The following is a 23,303-nucleotide window of genomic DNA, read 5'->3' as shown; positions in this document are numbered from 1 at the left end:
TTAGCCATTCTCTCGACGTCTCTCTTGACTTCTGCAGCGGGAGCCCGCAGTCTCTGTGAGCTCAGCACAAAGGCATCGCCTGGGGCTGTACAGGGAGGGCTGTGTGGGCTGGGTCACCGACCTCGTGCTTCACTCCTACCCGTGCATGCTGCATTGTGGCCTTTGACAAGCGCAGGTTGGAGGGCCAGCACCCTGCCCAGGAGGGAGGTGGCTCAGGGCCATGTGCAGAGCAGAAGTAAAACAAGCAGGAGATCAAGCCTCAGAAATGCTGAAATCCACTCCAGGAGATTAATCAAAGGATCGCTTTGTGCACGGTGCTCTCCTTGCATACGCAGGCTCCCAGCTCTGTGCTGATTGCAGGCATCACCCGAAGTCCTCATTCATGCAAAGCATCCATCAGCTGAGTGGGGGCTCTGCACGGAGCTCACCCCCAGCCCCAACACCTCTGGAGCAGCACAAAATCCTTCTCCATCTGCAGCTGAGCAGCGTGGAGGCAGCTGGTGGAAGGTAATACCCCAGTGCTGGAGGATTAGCTGGTTGGTAATGAATATGAGCTGAACAATAATCTGCAGAGTGATTAATATGGATATGATTTTTTGGATTAATAAGGATGCAGCAGAGCTGCCTGTTCGGGAAAGAAGTTTGCAATCATCAGCTTGGATGCAGTGACCGTTACCTTAATGCTGTGATTAAATCCACGTTTAAGGCACTTCATTAAATTAGAGTGTAAGTGAATTCTTCTAACCCTCAGCAAGAAATGCATCCAGGCCCAGTGGGAGAGGAATGCAAGAAGCTCCCCAGGGAGCAGCAGGCGTGGGGTGCAGAGGTGCTCTGGAGTGCACTGAGTTTTCCCATCTCACCTGGAAGAGGAGAACAGAGAACCAGAGGGACTGCAGCCCCTCCTCACTGCAGTGCAGGTAAGCACAAGGCACCTTGCAGTGCAGAGGGGACCCTCCTGAAGCGGGGCCACCCCACTCATGTGTGCACACACCCACACGCCCTCTGTGTGTTTCTACAACAATCCTTTTTAATTTTCTGGTTGGCTTGGCAAATCACAGCTGCTCCTTCCCCAGAGCTCCTGAGCACATTGGCACAGGCTCTCATTTACATACAGCGGGGCTTTTAATTTCCTTCTCGCTGCGTCTCGCCAAGAAGCCAGGTGAAATGCTGCAGGTGGCTGGGATGGAAGGAGGGTGTGGTAAATGCAGGAGGGAGTGAAAGCCACAATTTGGGTGACACAGCTCTCGGCCAGGCTTGCTGGGGTTCCTCTGGTGGAGGGTTGCACCAGGTTTGCTTTCCACCTGTTTTGCTTTAACCTTGGGGCTTTGCATTCACCGAGGCTGAGCCAAGGTGCATGGGATCCAGCTGATCCTCGCTGCTCAGCAGGCTCATGAAGCAGCTCTGGGTGTGAGGAGGTGGCTCCCTGGGGCAGTAACGAGCAGGGCAAGAGGTCCACGACTGAAACTTCCCTCTCCTCCAGCACCTGTTACCACAACCATGATCCCAACCCTGCACCAAATGCCGTCCCCCACACAAAGGAGCGTTGCTGGGACCCACGGCTCTCCCCGCTCAGGAAGGACCCACGGGGTTCCCACCCCAGCGGGCTCAATTCCACCCTACTGCCTGGGGGCTGGGAGGCAGTAATTAGCATTCTGCTGTGATTAACACGGTCCGATTTGTGCACACGGTGTAATTACGGGATAATTTATGCATGCAGGCGGTGGTAGCAGAGCCCGCTCGCTGCTACCTGCCCAGGTTCCCAGGGCACGGCTCCGCCACCCCGGAGGTTTTAGGGCGTTCTGCGGCCACGGATGCGGACGGGATGCGGGAGCAGGGCTCTGTGCTCCTCTCGCTGCTCGTTCCGCCACCTGGTGGTCTCCGCCTCGCCCCGCTCCCCGCACTCCTGCCGCTCCCGGCACAGCGGCGCTGCTGCTGCTTCCGACGGCGCTCCCGGCCCGAGCCGCGCGCTGCGGGTTTAACCCGCGCTCCCCTCCGCGCTGAAACGTCCGACCAAAGAATGGTTAGTTTAAATGATGCTGGAATTTACGGCGTTCTCTCCCTTCTTTCTTTTTTTTTTCCTTCTCTTTGAAACAGCGAGGGAGATGGGGATGCTTGGTCGGAGATGCGCTGTCTTTGTGAGGTGCATGTGTTCTGCTGTGCTGGTCGGTAGTAGGGCGAGCAGGAGGAGTGGCTGGAAAGCTGCCTGACGGAAAGGGACCTTGGTGTGCTGGTGGATGGTCGTCTTAATATGAGCCAGCAGTGTGGCCGAGAAGGCCAATGGCATCCTGGCTGGGATCAGGAATGGTGAGCAGGACTAGGGAAGTCATCCTGCCCCTGTACTCGGCATTGGTGAGGCCCCACCTCGAGTACTGGGTTCAGTTTTGGGCTCCTCAATACAGAAAGGACATGGAGGTGCTGGAGCAGGTCCCAAGAAGGGCAACACAACTTGTGAAGGGCTTGGAGAATATGAGGAGAGACTGAAGGAAGTGGAGCTGTGTAGTCTGGGGAAGAGGAGGCTGAGGGGAGACCTCACCTGAAAGGTGATGGCAGCGAGAGCGGGGCTGGGCTCTTCTCACTGGTGACAGGACAAGGGGACATGGCCTCAAGCTGCGCCAGGGGAGGTTTAGGTTGGATATCAGGAAAAACTTCTGTACAGAAAGGGTTGCTAAGCACTGGAACAGGCTCCCAGGGAGGTGGTGGAGTCACCATCCCTGAATGTGTTTAAAAACCATTTGGATGTGGTGCTCAGGGACATGGTTTAGAGTTAGGGTGGTATGGTTGGGTCGAGGTTGGACTTGATGATCTTGAAGGTCTTTTCCAACCTGAGCAACTCTGTGATTCTATGACCAGAAACCAAAACTTAATCTATACATGGAGACGATGGATTGTGAATAGTCCAGCTTGGAATTCTGATGGTGCATTTGAATGCATCTCTGCAAGGACGGAGCTATTTTTGATTCCAAACTGCAGGTTGGGACACAGCTCTGTGCTCTGCTCCCGGTGACGGCCGTGAGCCGCAGTGCTGAGCTTTGAATTCCCCAAAGGGATCTCTCTGTGTGTTTGGGAATCCTAGTTCAGGGCTGGCTCGGTGCCGTGTCGTTAGCAGAGGCTCTGACATCGACGGAGATGCGACCGCCTTAAAGAGGGCTGATGATGCAAAGGTCAGGAAAGTGATTGACGGGGAGAAAAGTACATGCTAATATTTCTCCAAGAGGAGGGAGAATTACATATAATGAGTGTAATATTCGAAAAGAGCTGGCACATGCAGTGAGTGATGCCAGCGTTTTAAAGGCGGTTAAGCCTTAAATTTCCCCTTGACAAAAGTTATGTCACTCTTACACCGTGCTTCAGACTGACATGCTTTGTGGGCAAAGTGTCATGCAGACATCCCCGAAGGAGGGGGAAATGCTGGCAGGATTTAACCCGCTCCTTGCTCAGGGCTGCAGCTCCGTACCTGCAGCCTCTGCTGTCCTGGGCTGCCCTCATTGCAGCGTGCTGTGCGTTGCCTGGGCAGACCCAGCAGCAGCAATGGAACATCAGAGACCGCTGCAGAGGAGATGCATTGGGTCTGAAGCGGGCACACACAAATTCAGGGTGGTAATCAGAGTGATAAACTTTGCATTCCTCTATCACGATGCAATAATTGTTCTGCCTGAGCATCATTATCCTGCCATTTTTCCGCTCCCATGTCACTTGCTGAAAAGAAAGGCTCTCTTCTACCATTATAATGAGCTACAGCTTCAATAATTCACAAGGTTTTCTACTGGGCTTCATTTTTTAATCTTCATCACAGGGTACAAAGTTGGTGCCACTCTTCCAAGTGTTGCTGAGGCGTTGGCAGAAGGAGAAGGCAGGCGCACAGTTGCTGCAGTTCATTCAGTGGGGTTTTATGATGCTGGCTGGAACCTCTCCAAATTTTCTTCACAATGACACCATTATTATCCTGATTGTTTCCCCCAGGAGCTGCTACTGAAGCAGACTGAGACTGGGACGATGACACAGAGGTGGCTTTGGGTGGGATTTGGGCTCCAGGTTGCCCTCCCCGCTGTTGTTTTAGCAACAGCTTTTTCTATTCCTGGGTGCAATCCTTGCACAATTGCTCTAGGCTGAAGAGATGCCATCTTGTCCTCTCTCACTTCTGCTTGTTACCAGTTGTGACGTACAGTACCTCCATATATGCTCTGTACGTGTTTAATTTTCCATAGACAAAGTTCTCTTTGTTTTCAGGAAAAGGATATGAGCTTTTTGTGTCATTCATCTTGAGTTATTCTGCTATTTCTGAGAGCTTTCTTAATACGTATGACATTATTATTTGACGGTACAACATTCAATATTTCTGGAATAATTATCATGCCTGTTTAATCCATCAGTTTAAGCCGTTATCATGGGTCCTTTGAAATGCTGGATAATTGCCTAAATAATTATAAAACATTCTATCAATGCATCGTAATGCAAAATATTGGCACCGATGCTTTATAAACGCAAAGGATGTGGTTGATCCTCTGGTTGGTCCCGTGCTCTTCTCTCCATTGACCATGGGGATGGAGGTGGTGGCCCAGCGCAGCGCATCCTCAAGTGATGGAGCACCTTAGTCCTTCCCTGTTGGTCTGTGTTCTTCTGGAGGTTGATTAACACATTATTGACGAGCACCTGAGGCCAAGGTTGGCTGGCACTTCTATCTGCCATTCCCAAACTCGTCATCGCTCTCCTCTATTTGCGTTGGCAAGGAAATGGCATTTTTCTTTTTCTATTTTTAAGAGACAAAGTGGAATTGTATATGGCCGTTGGTTTGAGCCCGTAGCAAGAGGAAAAGAGTGGCACTGTGACCTTGAGGACGGCGGGGAAGGCAGCCCCAGCAGAACATGGTCAGCAGAGGTTCGGTGCCTCCAGCAGCAGATTTCTCATGGATACCTCCTTGCTTTGAACCAGGGAGTCTTCAAACAGTTGCTGGGGGAGGTTTGAGTGCAGACCCCGGCTCTGGATGAAATTTCCCTTCCTTTGTCTGTACCCCTCTGCAGGAAGCAGCCCCCCCAGGGCCCGTCCCCCCCGGCAGCAGCTGGCAGAGCCGTCCGTCACCGCGCTGTCACTGCAGCCATGGCGCAATGAAAACAAAAGACATGACAAATTTGTCCTTTTCTCTTTCATAATTAACCAAAATATCTCGTTGTGTAGCAAAGCGTGGCTCCTAATTAACAGACAGGCAAGAGGCTATTTTTAAAATCCAGACCCCCAGTAATTATATTTGCAGCAGAGAATGATATTTCAGTCAAATGCGACAGACAGCGAGCCAAGCTCCCATGTGAGGCAATTAATATTTCACACCTGCCAAGCAAATCAGCAGTGGGAAGAGGAGGGGACAGCATTGAGATGGGAATGCTGTGCTTTTGACACAGACCGAAAATCCTTTGCTTGGTCACACAATGGCCGGTGAAGAAGCACTTGCTGCCATGGAGATGCACAAAGAGGAGAGAGCCAAAGCCTGAGTGAGCTCTCGTTGGGCAGAAGGGCTTCTGTCCAGTCCTGGGGTGGGAAGGGAAAGAGATTATCAGGATTGCTGACAATAACCAGATCTGGAGGTTGATGGCCCTGCCTGTGGCACAGGGGTTGGAATTTGATGATCCTTGAGGTCCCTTCCAACCCGAGCCGTTTTATGATTGCATGATCTGTTTGGGAGAAGGGACTGAAAGCTTTCTCAGCTGCCTGCATCTGTGGGCACTGCTCCTCAACACACCCCAGCACGGCTCTCCAACAGCTCTTCAAAAAGATTGGAGGCTCTACACCCAAAACAAGTGTGGCTGAGAAGCTACAGATGCTCGGTCTAGTTCAAAGCACGGGATGCAATTTGCTATGATTTTCCACTGGTCCATGGCCACCTCTCCCATGAGCCGCACATATTAGCGTGCTCATTTTTCCTGCCACGGAGACAAAAGCGTGCATTTTCCTTCCCACTGTTTTTGCTGTTGAGGATTAATCTGCCCATTAATGGATAATCTGTCAGCGTTTAGATGCATTGAAGTTGGGAGGAGATTTGCGGGCTCGCGATACCATCTGCTTTATTGGAGCCGTTTGAAAACCCGGCGTTCAATTTGTTCTGCGGGATTTGACAACAGATTATTCTCTAGATTCCCAAATAATCAAGGAAACCAAAAACCAGAGAGAATGGTGATGAGGATGGAGAGAGAGATTGCCGTGTGTGTGTGGCTGACCCCTATGGGGTGCAGAGGGTTCTGCTCTTCTTTGTTCCTGTGCACGGTAACAAAATGCCATCAGACGCATGGCTTGGAGAGCGTCACATCCGAAAGTTTCCCCTTCTTATGATGGAGGAATCTCTCTCAGACAGGGCCCTCTATTGACCTCCTGCCACCATCCTAATGAGAAAAGATGATGGTGGAACTCCAGGGGAGGAGGGGAAAAGCAAACAAATTGTCTCTCCTCCATAAAAACAAACCAACAAACCTGCAACAATTAATCTGAAGCCATCTCGGAGAGGTCTCTGGAGAGGGCTTGCGTTTCCAAAGTGCTCTCTGAAGCATTTCTCATAAGTAATGGAGCCTCAGCCCCGTGCATCGATCGTGTGCCCCGTGTCGCTGCGGTGCTTTAGCTAAATGATGCGGCGTCGCCTCTCATCTCCGCACCACCAAAGATGGCAAGTGCTGTGCAAGGGGCCATGTCCTGGGGTCGGTGGAGAAGTTTGTGGTGGAGAGAAACAAGCAGATTTCTGGTATTCCTCATCAGGGCAAACTGCCTCTCTCCTCTGACCACCCCCGCCAAAGCCACGTTGAGCAGCGCTGAAAGCTGTGCCCATTGCCGTGCTCCTGCATGGGATGTCACAGCAAACAAAGCACAAGTCTTGTTACGTGAGATATTGCATGCTGCTGGGCTGCTCATGAAGCCAAAGTTTGCTCCTGCACACCCACGTGTGCACTGACCTGCTCCCGCTGCTTTGGGTTGTGGATCTCCCTTGGCTCCATCCACAGCGTCCCTTAGTCTCCCCTTGTTCCCTCAAGCAGAGCCCTGGATTCTATCTGTGTGAAATTAAGGCGCTCTTTGTTCATCACAGGTGCTTGGGATCCTTGCAGTGAAGATGTCCTAAAGGCACAGAATAGAAATATTCCCATCCTGGAGGTGACTTATCCTCACAAAACAGATGATGGTGTCAGGACCTTCAGCAGCAGTGATGCCAACGCAGTACCACGGGGGGAAAAATCCATTTGATGGGGCTAAGAAGAAAAATACTGACCATTGGGAACACAGGTTTGAGACTGTACCCATCTCTCGAGTGTCTCTCCCATGCCTCTTCTTTAATTGGACCTTTTCAGTAGCACTCCGTGAGACCCTCTGTAGCTCGTGTGGTGGAACAGCATGCATGATTTTAAACTCTGATATTTTGGGGTGCATAGATTTTCATGCAGCTGCCTTGTAACCCCCGCCTCCTCCTCCCCAGGCTCGTGGATGCCCCTCGCTCCCCTTCCCCAGAGCTTTCACTGGAGAGCACTGATCGCATATGCACTTTGATTTTCAGTGCTACTGGAAGCTTTTTGTTCTATTATTCACTGTAGGTCTGTGTTGTCTGTGCTTATTATGTGCCATCAGAAGGTACCTGGGAGTCTGCAGCCTTCCCAGCCACTCCTATTGTACAAACACATCAATAAGTAAGTGGTGTATGAATTTAGCTGTGTGCTCGTGGCTGTGAGCAGAGCCCTGTCATTTTTTCAGGTCACCTCGCACTGAAGTTGAGGTGGTTTTGCTGTCGCAGCCTTCTCTTCAGGAGACAACCAAAGAAGTGGCTCTCAGATTTCTGTTTCATTTTATTTATCCCTCCAAGACAGCGGAGGTGACTTTAAAAATCAAAACAAAAAGGATAACTTGAATGGGGGCTGTAACCACTTCCAGTGCGGTGGGTCAGCGGCAGCAGGACGGGTAATGAGCGGGGATGCTCCTGTCTGCGTGTTTGAACAAACCCTCCTTTGAAAAACAGAGAGGCTCGTACCTCTGGGACCTCATTGCCAGGTAGAAAACAGCAGCACTTTATTATCAGCAATTGCCAGGGTGGAGACGGGAGCCCTTTCCAGTCCTTTTCCCCCCGGTGCTCTTAAAGACGCCTTTCATCGCCGCCGCTGATGAGTTCTATGTCTCATCTGATGCTTCGCTACCACCTGGCACTAACTGATATTTACTCAGAGTAAAAGTCAACCCTTTATTTCATAATCACCGTTTGGGTTTCTTCTCCCCAGAAATACCAGCACGGCTTTTACCCTGTGCCCACACAGGAGATATCCCCGCAGGCACAGCAGGGACGTGGATTTTGCAGGGCTTTTCCCCATAAGGCTGCTGCCCCATGCTTTGGGATGAGCTTCAGCCCCCACCTCCGTCCCTCTGTCCGTCCGCACCGCTGGAGCGCCTCGTGATGGATGGGCGGGCCCGGCTGCGGATCCAGCGCACGCGGTTGTACGACATCCATAAATGGGAGAAATAAATTGCAATCAGCAAGCTGTAGATCTGGGTGGAGAAGCTAATCTTTGCACTAAATTACCAGACTTACGCTGTAATGATTTTTAGCGGCGTTTCGCGGCGCCGCTGTTCGTTACGGCGAAGCGGCTCGGGTGGTGCGGCAATGAAAAGCGGTCGGTGAGACCAGCCAGGTTAATGAGACCATGGTGCAGTCCCAAGGGAGTGATGGACGGTGACGGGGACACGACTGTTTCATCACCGTCCTCCCCTGCTTGCTTTCTTGCATTGCTGTAGCTCCTTGCCGCTCGTTGTGTATCCAAATGATGGGCACTTGGTCCAGCAATACAAAAATGAGATCTTGAGGACATCAACGCAGGAGCCACCCAGAGGCCCTTGCTCTTGCAGTGAGGGAAGACACAGCTTTTTGTTGGCTGCTGGCTTTGCAGATTCCCCCTTGTTTTGCAAGGCAGTTCTCTCTGACTCATTCAACCTCCGTTATCGCTATGGAAAATATTCATCTAGGGAACACTTCCATGGGAGACGCTTAAATGGTGTGATTTACATCGTAGCCTGCCCCTTAAAACTAGATTAAGGACCTGGTAATATCCTGCAAAGTGCTGAGCAGACAGAAGGCAGTAAATGAGCACAGCCTTGATTAGATCCAAACCAACAGTCTTGAAGTAAAAGTTTAAGGCGTAAAACTGTTAAACAATATATTCACCATATGGTTTGTTCAAACTCAGCCATGTATATGCTTCCCATCCACTTATTATTTGAAGATATTGATTTTAGTGGAGTAATCATACAAAGCGATTTGTTTTAATGCATCGCTTTCCTCAGCGATGTGCTATAGTTGCCACAACCGTGGATTTTATTTTTTAAGATTTCCCAAAGCTTTTAAAAAAAGAGAGAAAATATACGATCTGTGCACCAAAAAATGGATATTGCTGGTTTGTTTCGGCTGTCTCTGCCTGAGGAACGGCTCTGCTGAGGGTAAATGAATAAGCAATAGCTGTGCAAGGGTGCAGTAAATAACGAGGGACTCATTAAGTGCAGTTGCAGGCGGGAGTTTGCCTGAATTAATACATATGTATATATATATTTGGTCTTTAATTCCAGGAACTAAATTTAAACAAGACTTGGGAGAAGACTTCGGGTGTTTCGGAGAAGCTCTGCTCTAGGAATTGAGGCAGTGATACCTCAAGAGCAGCTCTCAGGGTGCTGCAGATTGAACCTCAGAGGGAAAACTTCAGAGCTTTGGCGGTGGCATTGCTCCAGGCACTGCTGGGTGCTCTGCTCCCTCGGCGTAGTGGGAACGCTGAGAAGCACCAGGGCTCAGGGCTGAATGCTGAGCTTTGAAACTCTGGCATGGGAACGGATAGGTGAGCGCAAGGTTTGGTTTCATAGATGGGGTTTTGTGCAGAAATCGTCCTCTAACGCTGCACGTCCTCTAGGTCAGTAGTGCTGGTGTCTTGGGAGCATCGTGGGGAACGTAATTATTTCTTCTGTTCAAAATAGCAGCTTTTAGGAGGTGGGGAAATGACTACACCAAAACTATTGTGTGCCATCTGCCTGCTGAAATACTTATAGAAAACATGTTTCCTGGCATATAACTTCCTAGCCATATGTCTATTGCATCATTCACAATTAAATTAAATCACCCTTAAATACTTGGCCAGATTCCCAGCCTATGTGAACAAGCCTTCATCACCGTGCTGTCTGAAATTTGGGCGCTTGACCCCTTAAAGTGTTTGGGTCAAATTGTCTCAGCCATTGTTAACCTCAGACAGCTGATGGCGGCTACTTCGAGACGATTTTTAACTATAAAATCCAGTTACAATGCTGAAAGGAGGAAATGATTTCGCAGTGTTCATTTGCATCGTGCTCGATTCGCTTTGAGCAGAGGATTCAATGAAGAGCCGTAACCACGAGAAACAGTATTGCCTTCCACTCCTGGAACAAAGAGAGGGAAATCTGTGCAGAGCATGGCTACAGCTGGGTGTTCTGTGTATTCATCGTTTGCTCAGAGTTCTGTGTGTCCCCATGGGCAGCCAAAGAGATGGGCTGGTTCTTTGGGAAGGGGCAAGGATGCCAGGACCTGCCCCGTTCCTGCTCCAGCTGTGGCAGTGGCTGGTGATGCGCAATGGGTGCACAGTGGATGCCACCACTGCTGCCATCTGCCACTGCTCCATGGGCAAGCAATGGGTGGATGCATCTTGAGTTATCTTGTCTAAAACCACCACAGGTCAATGCTTTCAGTTGGAGACATCTTCAGAAGTATTTCATCCTCTTTTTTTTTTTTTGATTCCTCACATTGAGGATGCGTTCAGTTTTCCTGTTGTGCCATGCTTAGGTGAGTCACCATCCTACCATGAGCTGCAAGGGCATGGTCTGATGCACTCGGTGCATGCAGCGGCGATGGGAGTTAATGCAGACCCACATCTTTGTCACGGGGAATTTCATTTAAATGCAGCCCCACTTCCCCTGGAAGCTGAAGGCATTGGGTCCCATCCCGGTGTCTGGCGGGTCCGGCTGCTGCCTATTCTTAGCCCAGCCCTCTATTTTTGGTTTGTTTGTGAAAGGTGAGACACGACCGGGAGCCAGACCCGGATGATGCTGCTGGTCCCTTCCATGCAGCAGCCGGGGCAGCGCTGGAGGAGAATGGCAGGAAATGGGGCCAGCGGATGGGAGAGCCACATAGGGCAGGAAGGGGCAGGGGGGGCCGGGGCTGTGGGACTGAGCTCTGTGGGGCTGGGGTCTGTAGGGCCTGCAGGGTGGGACAGGAGGTGTTGGAGGCATCAGCACCCTGACCAACGTCATTGCGGAATTGCATTAATTTCTATTCAACTGTTTCTCTCTACAGAATGGAAAGCTGTTGGTTTCTTTTGTTCTTTCCCTGTGGTTCAGCTTTGTATGGGTGCTGAGATAAATCGTTGCGCAGGAGTGCTCCCAAGCCCTAGTCCTACAGAGGAAGCTCAGGGGCTCTTCCCAACACTTTGTGGTGTGGTGGCACTTTGTCTTTGGTCTTCCCAGGAGCTGAAACTTGAGAATTTCAGTTTCTGTTTTCAATTGTGCTATGCAAATCAAACTCTCACTTCAATAAGACAGAAATGGAAACATTTTCCTATTATTTAAATTGGACCCTTGCCTCTATCTACTTGCTTCATCTGTTGAATGTATTTTCTATGCTGATGTGCATGCAGACCTGGGTTTGCGCTGAGTCTTGCATTTACCAAAGTAGATGTGTGTTTTGGAGGAGGAAAAAAGAGCAAACACTCGGTGGGAGCTGCTGGGGGCAGAGCTGTGCTGTGTCCATGCTCAGGTTTTACCCTCTGCTACAGACCACGATTTACCAGGATATTTACTTCTTTAATCACAGAATCCTATCATTCAATACAAAGAAAAAGTCTAAAGGCACGATAGAAATCTTTATATAGAGAGGCTGGAGCACATTTTTTAGCTACAGATGTTTCCTTCCAAGAGGCTTTTTCCTGTCCTAAACCAAAAACAAAAGCTGCTGGAATTTGGTCATACCGCCGAACGCGTACCGTGGAAGTGCTGCTTGGGGATCTCTTTGTACACAATACAACTAATTCTTTTTTTCCTTCCCTTTGATCCCTTTGCGGACTGGAGCCGTGTGACTGTAGAGGTGCAACGGGACATCCACAGAAGTCAATACATTGAGCCAATGCTTTATTGCCCATGGTTTTCATGGCTGCCTCATTTTCGTTTCCTGGTGACAATGACTTTTCCAGTGATGGTATCATTGAGCCAGACCAGAAAAGGAAGAACTCTGACTTAACTGGAGTTTAGTTTCTCAAATGGCTGTACCCATGCCACTTCCACACGGTCACCTTCAGCCTGGGAGTAAGAGTGAGGTCGGTGCTTCTACACTGGTATCAATGTTTCTATAGGGTGTCATTAATGGAAATGAGCTCCAGGGAGGTATTTATTCATCTCAAGTCCCTCTTCTGCTCCAGGCTTTTGTCAGAAGGCTTTGCCTATGAATTCTGCTCTCTCCTAGTCCTCCCCTAAATCTCATTCAGCTCTCAGTTTGACCAGAGTCAATTTAGTGAAGATAATGGAATTACCTCTCTTCAGGTCAGTGATGATTTCACATCCTTGAGTTCCTTGCTAAATTTGCTGAGAAAATCTCAGCTTCAGGAGCCATTTTTAAGTGTTCCCCTTTCTTGGGGGTTCCCCATACCCACTGGGGGTGGATTTGGGTGAATTTGGGGCAGTTCCACTGGGCTGGAGCCCCTCTGTGCAGGGCAGCAGCTCTCAGGAAAGGGTTAACACAATGAGGGCTGTGGGCTCATGGCTGGGGGAGAGTTGTTCTGTCTGTTTGTTTGTTTGGAAGTGCTGGCAGGAAAGCGGGGAGGAGAAAATTACCTAAGTGATAGCGAGGTTGCCATGAACTCTATAAAACCGTGGGATCGAATCAGGCAAACTCCACCTCGCCGTCTTGAACCAATGCACAACTCCTGACTTGAAACCCACCCCAGCACCGAGTGAGCTCAGGGACTTGAACTCCAACCAAGCACATGAGCTCAGCAGCGCTGCGGAGCTGAACCCACGAGCGGTCCCAGCAGCACCCCGCGTTACTGGGAGCCCCCAGCAGGAATGCTGCGCTGGGGAAGCGTGCACATAATGAAGTGGAGGCAGCTTTTCTGGATCGCGTTCTGCGCTGTGAGGCTGTCTGGTGAGTGCGGGCTGCAGGAGAGATCAGGGATGCAGCTGCTGGGAAATGGAACAGCGTGGGAATAGCGCGTGGGGCGACTGCTTTGTATCTTCGGAAAGAGCAATGTGGGGGAATGCGTTTTGTTGGGTATGCAGTGGGACCGGAGCAGATTGCAATTTCACTGATGTTTTGCAGAGCAGCGCTGCACTAAGCACCCAGTCCTACTCGTGAGGTGCTGCAAACAGAATGCTGCTGGGCTGGGAAGGGAGGCAATCAAGATGTGAGAGCTTGCTAACGGGAGGCTTATTGCAAATAACACAGCGGGTGCAGATGCAGCATGCAAAGCTGCAGGGTGCATCCACAGCTCAGGTCACCCCTCGCTCTGCAGCGGTGTAAATCTGTTTTGTGGCGGGGACTGAACATTTTCTGAAAACCTAAAGTCTCGTATTCCAGCTCTTCAAGTAGCCATCATCTGAAAAAAAAAAAAATATGAATAAAGGGTTATACTATATGGAAATACTATCATTTTTGTCCCAAGCCCAACAACCATAAAGTAATAAAAAAGTGAAGCAGCGCTCCGTGCGGGCGCAGAGTGCTGGGACAGCAGCCAGGGACCCGCGGGTGTCGTCAGATGCAATTTCTCCTGACTCCTGCCAATGTGAGGGACTGCCTCTGCTGAAGGAATTTGCTGTGTTTTGCTCCTCTGTTCCTCGGCGCTCGTTTCGTGCTCCCTTTGCAGCCGGGATCGCTCAGCCCGGGCGCTGCGCTGCCCTGCAGGTTGTGCTCATGGCACAGAGCGGAGCCTCGCAGGTGGGGTGAGCTCTGGGCTTCTGCTCAGCTCCACACCTGCGTGGGACAGAGGAGCTGTGCTCTGGATGCTCCCAATACAAGCACTTCTGGCCCACGTCTTTAGTCTTTTCTGCCAAGCTTGATTTTTTTTCTTAAATCTCGTATTGTTGGGAAGCATTCTTTCTTTCTTTCTTTACTGTTTTCCTACAAGATCCAGAAAAGCGCTGCACATCAGCGATGCAGAGAGGGTTTCCAGCGTCCACGTGCAGCCCCTGGTGCCTTGAGCCCACGGCTGTGCCGGAGAGCTCCCGCAGCCCCACACCCATATCCTGCCTGGGGCTGCGCAAGGAGGGAGGGGGGAGGGCAGGGATTTTATCAGATATTTCCAGAGGGAAGAGGGCTCCACCCGCCCCAGTTCCTGCCACATGGCCGGGAGCAGCGCGGCTGGGAATGTGTGAGTAATGCAGGACGGAGCTCCCAGTACTGCGGTCCCAGTGCTGTGGGTCCCAAGGCGCACGGAAGGTGTAATTAAAGTCTAGGGAATCCCCCCGGGCTGCACCTCCCGCCTTGCAGGGCTGCAGGTGCAGGGCAGAAAGCGCTGTGGTCCGTGACTCTGAGTGCAAAGCAAGGCTTGCTTTTTTTTGCATGTTTCCTGAGTTTTTGGTGTTGTGGAGTTTTGCGTTCTGCTGTTTGGCACCGGGGGATGAGGGCTGGACCCGGTTTCGCAAAGCTGGTAAAAACGTGTGTGCAATAAATGGCCGCTTCAGAGTGGATCCTCCAGCCCATGTTTGGATGGTTATTTATCTGACGGGTCCCAGTGCTTCAGAAAACTTCACCATGATTTCTGTAGAAGCGGTTCCATGTGCCGCAATGGAGGGAGGAGGAAAGTGTGGAAGACAAGAACTGTTTTTTCTTTTGCCTCAAAGCTTGCTTCGTGAGGCCTTTTCGGTGATAAGGCTCTAACTGACAACTGCCAGTTATCCAGGGGGGTGAGTGGTGGGTGTCACCGTGCCAGGGCGCTTCTGGTTCTGATTGATAAGCAGAAGCAGGACAAGCAGGCTTTTTCAGGGGTGCGGCTTGAAGGAGCTGAGCACTGCAAAAGGTGATAATGGCTGTGCATGGCAAGGAAGGCACCACTCCCTGCTGGCTTATCTGTTGGGCCAGATGCATCACACTGACAGAGAGAAAGGAAGAAGAAAAAGAAAAAAACTGTGGAATAAACTGGGGGATAAAAGGTCCCCACTAAACTAAGAACTTTGGAGAAGAACTCCCAAAGAAATGAAACCTTTGCCAGTGGAAGGAACCCCCCGGGTCCTGCTTGCTGCGGAGCTTCCTGGCTTTCTCCCATCCCCTGTGGTGATTGCACGAGTTCCTGAGATCAATGGAGGCACTACAAACAGCGCTGGACCCACGGTCCTGACTCTCTCCCTCTTGCTTTCTCCAAGGACTCTTTGCTTTTTCCTACCCCTTTTCTATTGCCCACCTTCCCTTCCCCTTCTCCCTAAGCAACTAGGATTTGTGATTAGCTGGTCGGGCTAACATTTGACCCGTTGTACCTTAATCTCGCCGTTGGGTACACATATGTTAAAAGAACCTCCTCTCCCTCCTATAAATTGGAGCGAGACAGAAAGCAACACTGTGTGACACATCTTCTTGCAAACTGTACCCAGCAATAACCCAGGCTTCACTTTGTGAATCTCGGTGGTGAAAAGGCTTTGATTCCAAATACCTCTGGTGCTGGGCAGGCACCTGGAACAGCTCACAGGTGCTGGGGTGGCTGTGGTGCTTTGGGAGGTTAGCCCCAGTCCCAGCAATGTGACGTTTCCAGCTGATGGCCATGCACACACTGAGCTGTAAGCACAGCACGGATTGAACTTTGCGCTACTTGCAGTTCTGGGCACACACTCACGCCTCCTGGTTTTGATTTGTTAAAATTCTTCAGAAAAACTCGGGGATGGGACTGGCTGGAACTACCAGGGAGGGGGAAGACCTTCCCTGAGAGCAGAGCCCAGCTCCGGCCCTGACCACCTGCACCCACCCCCAGCAGAGCCCCCGGCAGCTGCAGCGGGGCCAGGGGGACATTGCTCCCAAGCAGCCCCACAAGGGAGTACTGAGCAGCAGCACAGCCTTCAACCAACCACCCAGGTCCTCTGCGCCTCCTCCAGCCGAGTGCCGATAGCTTGAGTTAAGAAAAGTCCTGCCAGGATGATGTTGATGTGTACAGTGCTGGAATGCACAGCACCCTAATGCACAGGACCCAAGTGCACAGCACCCAAATGCACAGCAACCGAGTGCACAGCACCCTAATGCACAGTGCTGAAATGCACAGCACTCAGTGCACAGCACAGAAAGGCACAGTACTGAGATGCACAGCTCTGAAATGCACATTGCTGAAATGCACAGCACCCCAATACACAGCACCCAAGCGCACAGCACTGAAACGCCCAGCACCCAAATGCACAGCAACCGAGTGCGCAGCACCCTAATGCACAGTGCTGAAATGCACAGCACCCCAACGCACAGCAGCCAAGTACACAGCACTGAAATGCACAGCTTCCTGATGCACAGCACCCCAAGGCACAGCACCCCAAGGCACGCTAAGGGCGCAGTGCGTGCACCCAGCCCCAATGCTGGCATTGCTCAGCCCTTGTCAGTGCTGCTCCCCGTGGAAGCGCTGCCGGGAAGGGTGAGGTAACGCTCCTTGGAGCTGTGCTGGGCAGAAACACAAACGAAACAGCGTATTTTATATTAGCTCGTCTTTAGTGTCTGGATAAGAGTCTTAAACAGCAACGGCCCCGCAGGAGACACTGAAGCAGCTTGTAAAAATGGAAATAGGAATGTAAAAGGTTAAGAGATGGGAAGAAATGCGTTTTCACTGACTCATGAAGTTCACGGCAGAAGGGAAAGCTGGAAGTGTCATCTCTGGAGCACACCAGGAAGCAATATATAAACTTTAAGTTAGAGCAACGAGCGACTCCCCAAACATTCTGCTTTACCTCCAAAGATGTTTTTGCTCATGAGTCAGAGCCTGAGCCCCGGCCAATGGGAATGTTTCTATTTACTTTGACACGCTGCCTGCGGCTGCAGATCCAACTCTTTTTTTTCCCGAGGCACACAGCGATCTCGTCCAAGGCCTGAGTCTTCCCTCCGAGGATTATCAACTCAAGCTGCTCCACAATCTGGCTTTGTGCAGCTCTCTGATGGAGCTCAGGGTGTGCAGGATGAGGGCAAATCTGGGCCCATCCTCGGTGCTCCCGGAGCCTTTGATGCTCACCCAGCTGTTTGCTCTCTAGGCTCTCCCCGTGCGAGCTCAAGGCCAACTTGGGGCAAGAAGAAAGCGAAGTTGTGAGCGCAGCCCAACACCCCTCCCTGTGCAGCTATGGGGTAGGGGTGGGTGGGAGCCCAGCTGCAGCCCCTAATGCTCCTTCTCCCCCAGGTACCGCCGCTGACAGCCCCCCAGGCAGCCCAACTGCTGTGTCCTTGGCCACGACGACAGCGCAGAACAGCGTGGCACCCAAGGGCACCATGGGCAGCAGTGCACTGACGCCAGACAGCCCCGGTAATCACTGTGTTGGTAATCAGATTTATTCAGTGCGTGGGTACAGTGCTCCCTGAGAAACCCCGTGGTCAGAGCATGGGCTGCGCTCTCAGAAAAGAAGAACCCGCTGGGAAAACCCATTGCTTTATTCTTGTGCATCCACCAGAGCTGGGCAGCCTGGTGCTGGCTGCCTTCAGGCCTGGTGGCTTAGCCCCATTCTCTCCATCAAACAGCCCAGAGGGGATGGGACGATGTCCTTGTTAATTTTTTATCCCTGCTCTCTGATGGCTCCGGGTCAAGGGGGGAGGTCGGCCATGGCACCCTCGCTGCGTTGCAGCGCGTGCCCGGGAACTGAGCCCATTGTGCACAGATTATGGAGCTCATGTAACAATTAGGCCACCTAAGCAAGCCTAATGCATTTCTTATACAGCCAACCCCGCGTTCTGGTGCTGCTGGCTATGACAAATCAATATTGTACTTCAGTCAGCACGATGCCACGCACTGATTGCAGGGGACTTAAGCTTCTCCACGCATCTTTCTCACCACATTTCTTCCACCCAGCAGCCACCGCTCAAACCACAGCAACCAGCTCCAGCTCCCCGGGACTCAGCAGCGGGCACAGCCCCCAACCCAGCACCCATCCCAGCACCCATCCCAGCACCCACCCCAGCACCCATCCCAGCACCCATCTCAGCATCCATTCCAGCGCCCAGCCCAGCGCCCAGCCCAGCATCCATCCCAGTGCCCATCCCAGCGCCCAGTCCAGCGCCCAGTCCAGCGCCCAGTCCAGCGCCCAGTCCAGCGCCCAGCCCAGTGCCCAGCCCAGCCAGGCCCCCACAAAACTGCTGGACACCCGCCTGCAGCCCGAGGACACGAGCAGGGGCACAACCACCATGCTGAGCCCAGCACTGCACCCCAGAACGACGACAGCAGCACTCCCATCTGCAACAACGCTGCTCCGCTCCACTGCCACCCCTGGGCTGACAGCAGTCTCGGAGGCCACCATGCAGCTGAACACATCTGGTGGTGTCCACAAGGTGAGAGGAGGCGGATGGGGCTGCACATGCTCTGCATTGGTGATCCCGCACAGCGGGGAGAGTGGGCGGCTTTGCATCAGGGCTGTGAGCAATTACAAAGGGTGTCTTGCTCCCAGCCCTGTCTGGGTCTGCACTGTGGCCTTCATGGGCAGGGAGGGCTGAACAAAGCTGGTGATGCAGTGCACGCACCTCAGCCAGGACCAGTGAGCAAAGCACAGGTGCTGCAGAGCCCTGCAGTCTGCTCCCACACTTGCATCCCTGCTACGTAGGGCAACCCAGGAACCTCCAGCACTGTGCTGTGAACTGCTGAGCAGAGGAGACAGCACAGGTGCTCTGGAGGGGTCTTCTGCTTTCAAAATCATCCAGCTGCGCATTTTGGATAGCACACACTACTCCAGTGGTTCATTAATCCAAGCTCTGCTTTCTGACTTCCAGCCCATCACATGCCACAACATCAAAGAAGTGAGCGACAGCGGAGCCCTCTGCCTGCGGCTCAACGAGTCCCACACCTGCGTGAGTGGCAGCCCTATATTTGCAGGGGGGAGGCACGGGGTGGGGGGTGAGCGGGCAGCAGGGGTGGGGTCCTGCAGCATTTGCAGTCTGGAGGAGACGGGGTCACCGTACGGGGGGTCAGTTTGGGGTGGAGGGCTTTGCGCTTTTATTCCTGGGAGAAAGCATTAGGGCTGTGCTGAACAAATGGGGTGGGATGGCTGCAGCAGTCCCTGGAGGATCCCAAAGGGATCCCAATGGAATCCAGCCTCCAGGTTGCATAAATCCTCCTTTTGGATCATGAAGCTCTGGGGTCAGTTTGGCTTCTGAAGTCTCTCCCACTGCATTTAACAGGAAACCGCCTTTGTTGTTCTCCTTCCTCTCCTCTGTTGGGAACATGGTCGCCTTTTCTTGTTTTGCCAGCAGCCCAGGGAAGGAGCCCATGGTCAGAGCCACATCCCTATCCGTGCTGACTCCCAGAGGAATCCCAGGCACTCTGTAACAGCCCTCGGCTTTTTGCATCAAAACCATTTATAGGAGCAAGGAAGGGTCGGCTGCGATGCTGCTGTGGGTGGGAGCAGATGGGCCCTCCATGCAGGAGCTGCAGCAGAGCCCGACAGGGGCAGGACCTTGGGGGATGGCAACTTGGCAACGCCCTGGGTACAAATGACAACGATGAGTTTTGTTTTGCTGGTCAGCCATGCTGTGACCACTTTGGCCGGGTGAATCCCTGCTTTGTAGATTGCCTGTTCGATGGCATTTAGGGCTGCTGGTGTTTATGGTGGTGGTGGTTTGCCAGGGATGGGATGGAAGCTCCTGCAGGAGGAGCAACCCGAGCTCAGCTGCCATCTAGTGGCACCGGCCTTCCTGGCACAGGCTTGAGCTGCACTTGCACGGGTTGCACGAGCATGAATGGGTGCATGTATAGCATGCAGGATATCCTATGGGGCCATAGCAAAGTGCATGCCTTGCTCCAGACTGCCTGGCCGTGGTGATGGGTGTTACAGCTGGGAATTGATAGGAGCCTTCGAGAAGGGGCAGATTGGAGGGAACGGCCTTGTGTCCTTCCTGCTGACTTTTCCCAAAGCAAGTGAGCAATGAGCTGGCATCCAGCGCTGCTAATTGCAAAGGGAAACTCTGATACGTGGATGAGTTCTTTCCACAGCGGAGAAAGGAAAATACACACTTGGGCCTCTTGTTCCATCTTGGCCTTCCCTGTCCCTGCGCCAAGCTCTATAGAGACAGCTGAAACTGATTTGTTTGTTATTCTCCTGTGGATGGATCTCTGCATTTTTGTTTGCTCAGTGTGCCTGTTGGTGCAGGACTCCGGGGGAAGGCAGGCAGCGCGGAGCCGCGCATGGGACAGAGGGGCTGTGATTGTGGCCCAATGGGATGGGATGGGATGGGATGGGGCATGGGGTCAGTGGCTCTGCTGGCAGACTGCATCTGAAAATAACTGCAAGGAGAAGGACTGCCCTGTCCCATACAGGGACTGGCCCATGGGAGGGAAAGGCTGCAGCTCTGTTCTCCTCTTCCTCTTCCACCCAAGTTCTAAGAAGTGCGAAACGCGTGTTTTGTTGCCTGGCCTTTGATCAGCAACCTAGCGAAAACACTGAAGATATTTCCTAAACAGGAAGGCAAAATGCTTCTTTGTTATTTCCCCTCTCTCCCAGCTCCTGCCTGGGATCCTGAAACAATGGGGCTCTTCAGGCTGCTTGCTCCGTCCAGAAATTGGAAGGACTCGCCATGCCATTCGGATCCTAAATTTAGCTTTGTATAAATGTCACTCACAAGAGTTGCTATGAATATCTTCATTTCATTTATTCTTGGTTTCATGGCCCTTTGCTTGAAAACCTTGCAGAAACATTTTTTGGATACGAAAGGCTCAGAGTTATGGAGCGCGATATGCGAAGAGAACGCGCACCGCGTGCCCCCGCCATGCCAGATCAAACTCGCCACGTCCGAGGTGGACCAGGAGTGCCTGCTGCTGATCCTTGATGGGAACACAGGTCAGGAGCTGAGCCCCCGCCATCACCATGCCTGGGGCCCTGGAGAGAGGCTGGGGAGGTCTCTGTAGGGCACCAGTTCTCACTTGCAACCTGGGAGGAGCTCTTTCTTCTGGGGTTTTGCTTGAGCCATGGCATTGCACCCGGAGAGGAGAAGGGGCTCGTGGCTCCTGGGCTCCTCGTGCTGATGTTAACTGCAGCGTGACCCACGTTGTAATGCACTTCTCCTGCTTTAACAATTGCAGATCCTGCTATGGATGTGCTCCAGAAGTCTCACTGGGAAAAGGTAAATGCCCAGAGTGGTCGGGAGGTGGGGATGGGGTTAAGGCAGCTCAGTACAGGATGGTTTCGGTGCCTGGAGTCCTCTGCTGTGCCAGGCAGCAGTGAGCCCAAAGTCACCATCTATTGGATATTGCATATTTGGCATGCAACAGTGCTGGAGGATCCTCAGTGCAAGCACTGAAGGTAGACGCGCTTGGAATAGTCACCATAAAATCGGGTAGTATTCTCTTAAAAAAAGGGCTAGATCCCAGCAGTAACTCTTAGGATGTAGCTGGCACTCTGCATCTTCAAAGCATTGCGCTGATGTTAATTAATTCCTTCTCTCAGCACTGCAGCGAGGCTGCTGCCGGCTCGTAAAGCCGAGCTCCAGGTGCCCGTGTACAGGCAGCCAGCAGAGCTGCAGCAGCGCTCACGGATGTTCCACCCGTGAGGACGCACGCTCTAAATCTCAGGTCTGGGCTAGCAAACCTCCGCGTGCGGCAGCAGACGCTGCGACGTGAACGCAGCCCATCAGCTGCAAAGCGCAGAGCTCGGGCAGCGCAGCCGGGCCCTGTTTGTGTGCAGCCCCCAAGGAGGTGAAGAGCAGCTTTGTTTGAAAGCCGCGGAGCAGACGCACGCGTTTCCTGGTTGCGAGGCTCTTGGCTCTCTTTGGCATCGTGTGTTTTATTTGTCAGCTCGGAATCAAATCCCTCGAACGGGGCAGCGTGCGGAGCCACCAGGACTTTTCTCGGAAGACGCTGACGGCCTTGGTCACCTCCGGGCTCCTGTTGGCAGCTCTGGGCACGGCCGGGTACTTCCTGATGCGGCGGCGGAGCTGGAGCCCCGCGGGACAGAGGCTGGTCAGTGCGTACAGGTGGCAGAGAGCCCGGTAGCCAGGAGCCGGCGCCACGCCGCCCATTTACCGATGCTGTAAGAAAGGCTCTTCCACCCCTCACTTAATAAAACGTATCGAGAAAGAAAGGAGAAATGCTCCTATGTCCATCTTCCCCTCCCCCCTCCTCCCTCCGCCAGGCAGGCTGAGCGCTCAGAGCCCCTTTGGCAGGAATTTCAGGGCCCGGCTTTTCTCCCATCACTGCTCATGGGCACGTGCGCAGCAGTGCTGCAGCCACTGGAGCGCTTCTTTGCCAGGAGGGCCTCGCTCCAGATGTGCAGCTGTGCCACAGGCAGCTGGAGCCCAGTGCTGCTGGGTGCAGCCCTGGGTGCTGGTAACGGGGCCAGCACACGGCTGGGAGCTGCTGGTGTAGATGCTGAGCAGTGTCACTCTGCTTTGCCATGGCCAGCGCAGACCTCACTGCCACAGACGTGGGGTGAGGAATGAACAAAGATCAGGGGGTGCACATGGGATGCACAGTGCTGGTGCCCACCCCCTGCTCTCCTCTGCTGCTGGCTGCAATGGCTGCCCACAGCCCAGGGCCACCAGCTCCTGCTGTACCCCAAGAGACCTACTGCATCCCAATGGGACCTGCTGCATCCCTATGGAAACTGATGCATTTGGGCACATAGAGTGAGTGTGCCAGAGCAGGAGACGATGGCAGCTCCTTGCAGCAGTGTCAGTAATGAGCCACGGAGCACAGCTGTGCATGGGCAGGCCCATATGCATCCCCATGCTGGAGTGCAGTCCTGAGCTGCTGGTGTGTTGCTGCAAGGGATAGGGGAAGAAAAGTAGGAGGAGAAGTCCATAGCTTTCATTCCATGGTGAATGAAAGAGAACTGAACCTTCTATGATTCTACGCTGATTCATGGTGGTTCTTCTTGGCTGAGGGTGAAAGCAGAGCCACTCAGTGCTGGGGCAGCTCTGCAAACCCAAGGTGGGCCCAAAGTGTAGTTATGTGACAACAACACCTACCTGACAGCTCCTCTTTTCAGGTCCCAGAGAACAAAACGCAGTGCTTGGCTGCTGGCAGGGCTCCATGCCCACGTTGTTCCGTGTTAGTGGGTGCCAGTCCATGCCCGCAGAGCCACCCACTGCTGGCCCTCCCCCTCCTAACACTCCTCTCCTCTCCTCTCCTCTCCTCTCCTCTCCTCTCCTC

General features: G+C 52.6%; 1 protein-coding gene across 7 annotated transcripts in view; it reads left to right on the top strand.

Moving 5' to 3' along the window:
* The window catches only part of CD34 (CD34 molecule), a 12,066-nt gene continuing 1,660 nt past the window's right edge, over nt 12,898–23,303 (top strand). The window contains exons 1-7 of one of the 7 annotated variants that reach the window (XM_021377597.1): nt 12,898–13,153; nt 17,358–17,480; nt 18,024–18,496; nt 18,932–19,009; nt 20,847–20,994; nt 21,237–21,277; nt 21,948–22,112. In XM_021377597.1, the coding sequence (XP_021233272.1) occupies nt 13,075–13,153; nt 17,358–17,480; nt 18,024–18,496; nt 18,932–19,009; nt 20,847–20,994; nt 21,237–21,277; nt 21,948–22,112 (1,107 nt within the window). In that variant the 5' untranslated portion in view covers nt 12,898–13,074. The other 6 variants (XM_021377596.1, XM_021377594.1, XM_021377593.1 and 3 more) reach the window with 6 other exon arrangements.

This window comes from Numida meleagris, chromosome 25 (genome assembly GCF_002078875.1).
Source record: "Numida meleagris isolate 19003 breed g44 Domestic line chromosome 25, NumMel1.0, whole genome shotgun sequence".
Lineage (NCBI taxonomy): Eukaryota > Metazoa > Chordata > Aves > Galliformes > Numididae > Numida > Numida meleagris.
This window is presented reverse-complemented; position numbering and strand designations above follow the sequence as displayed.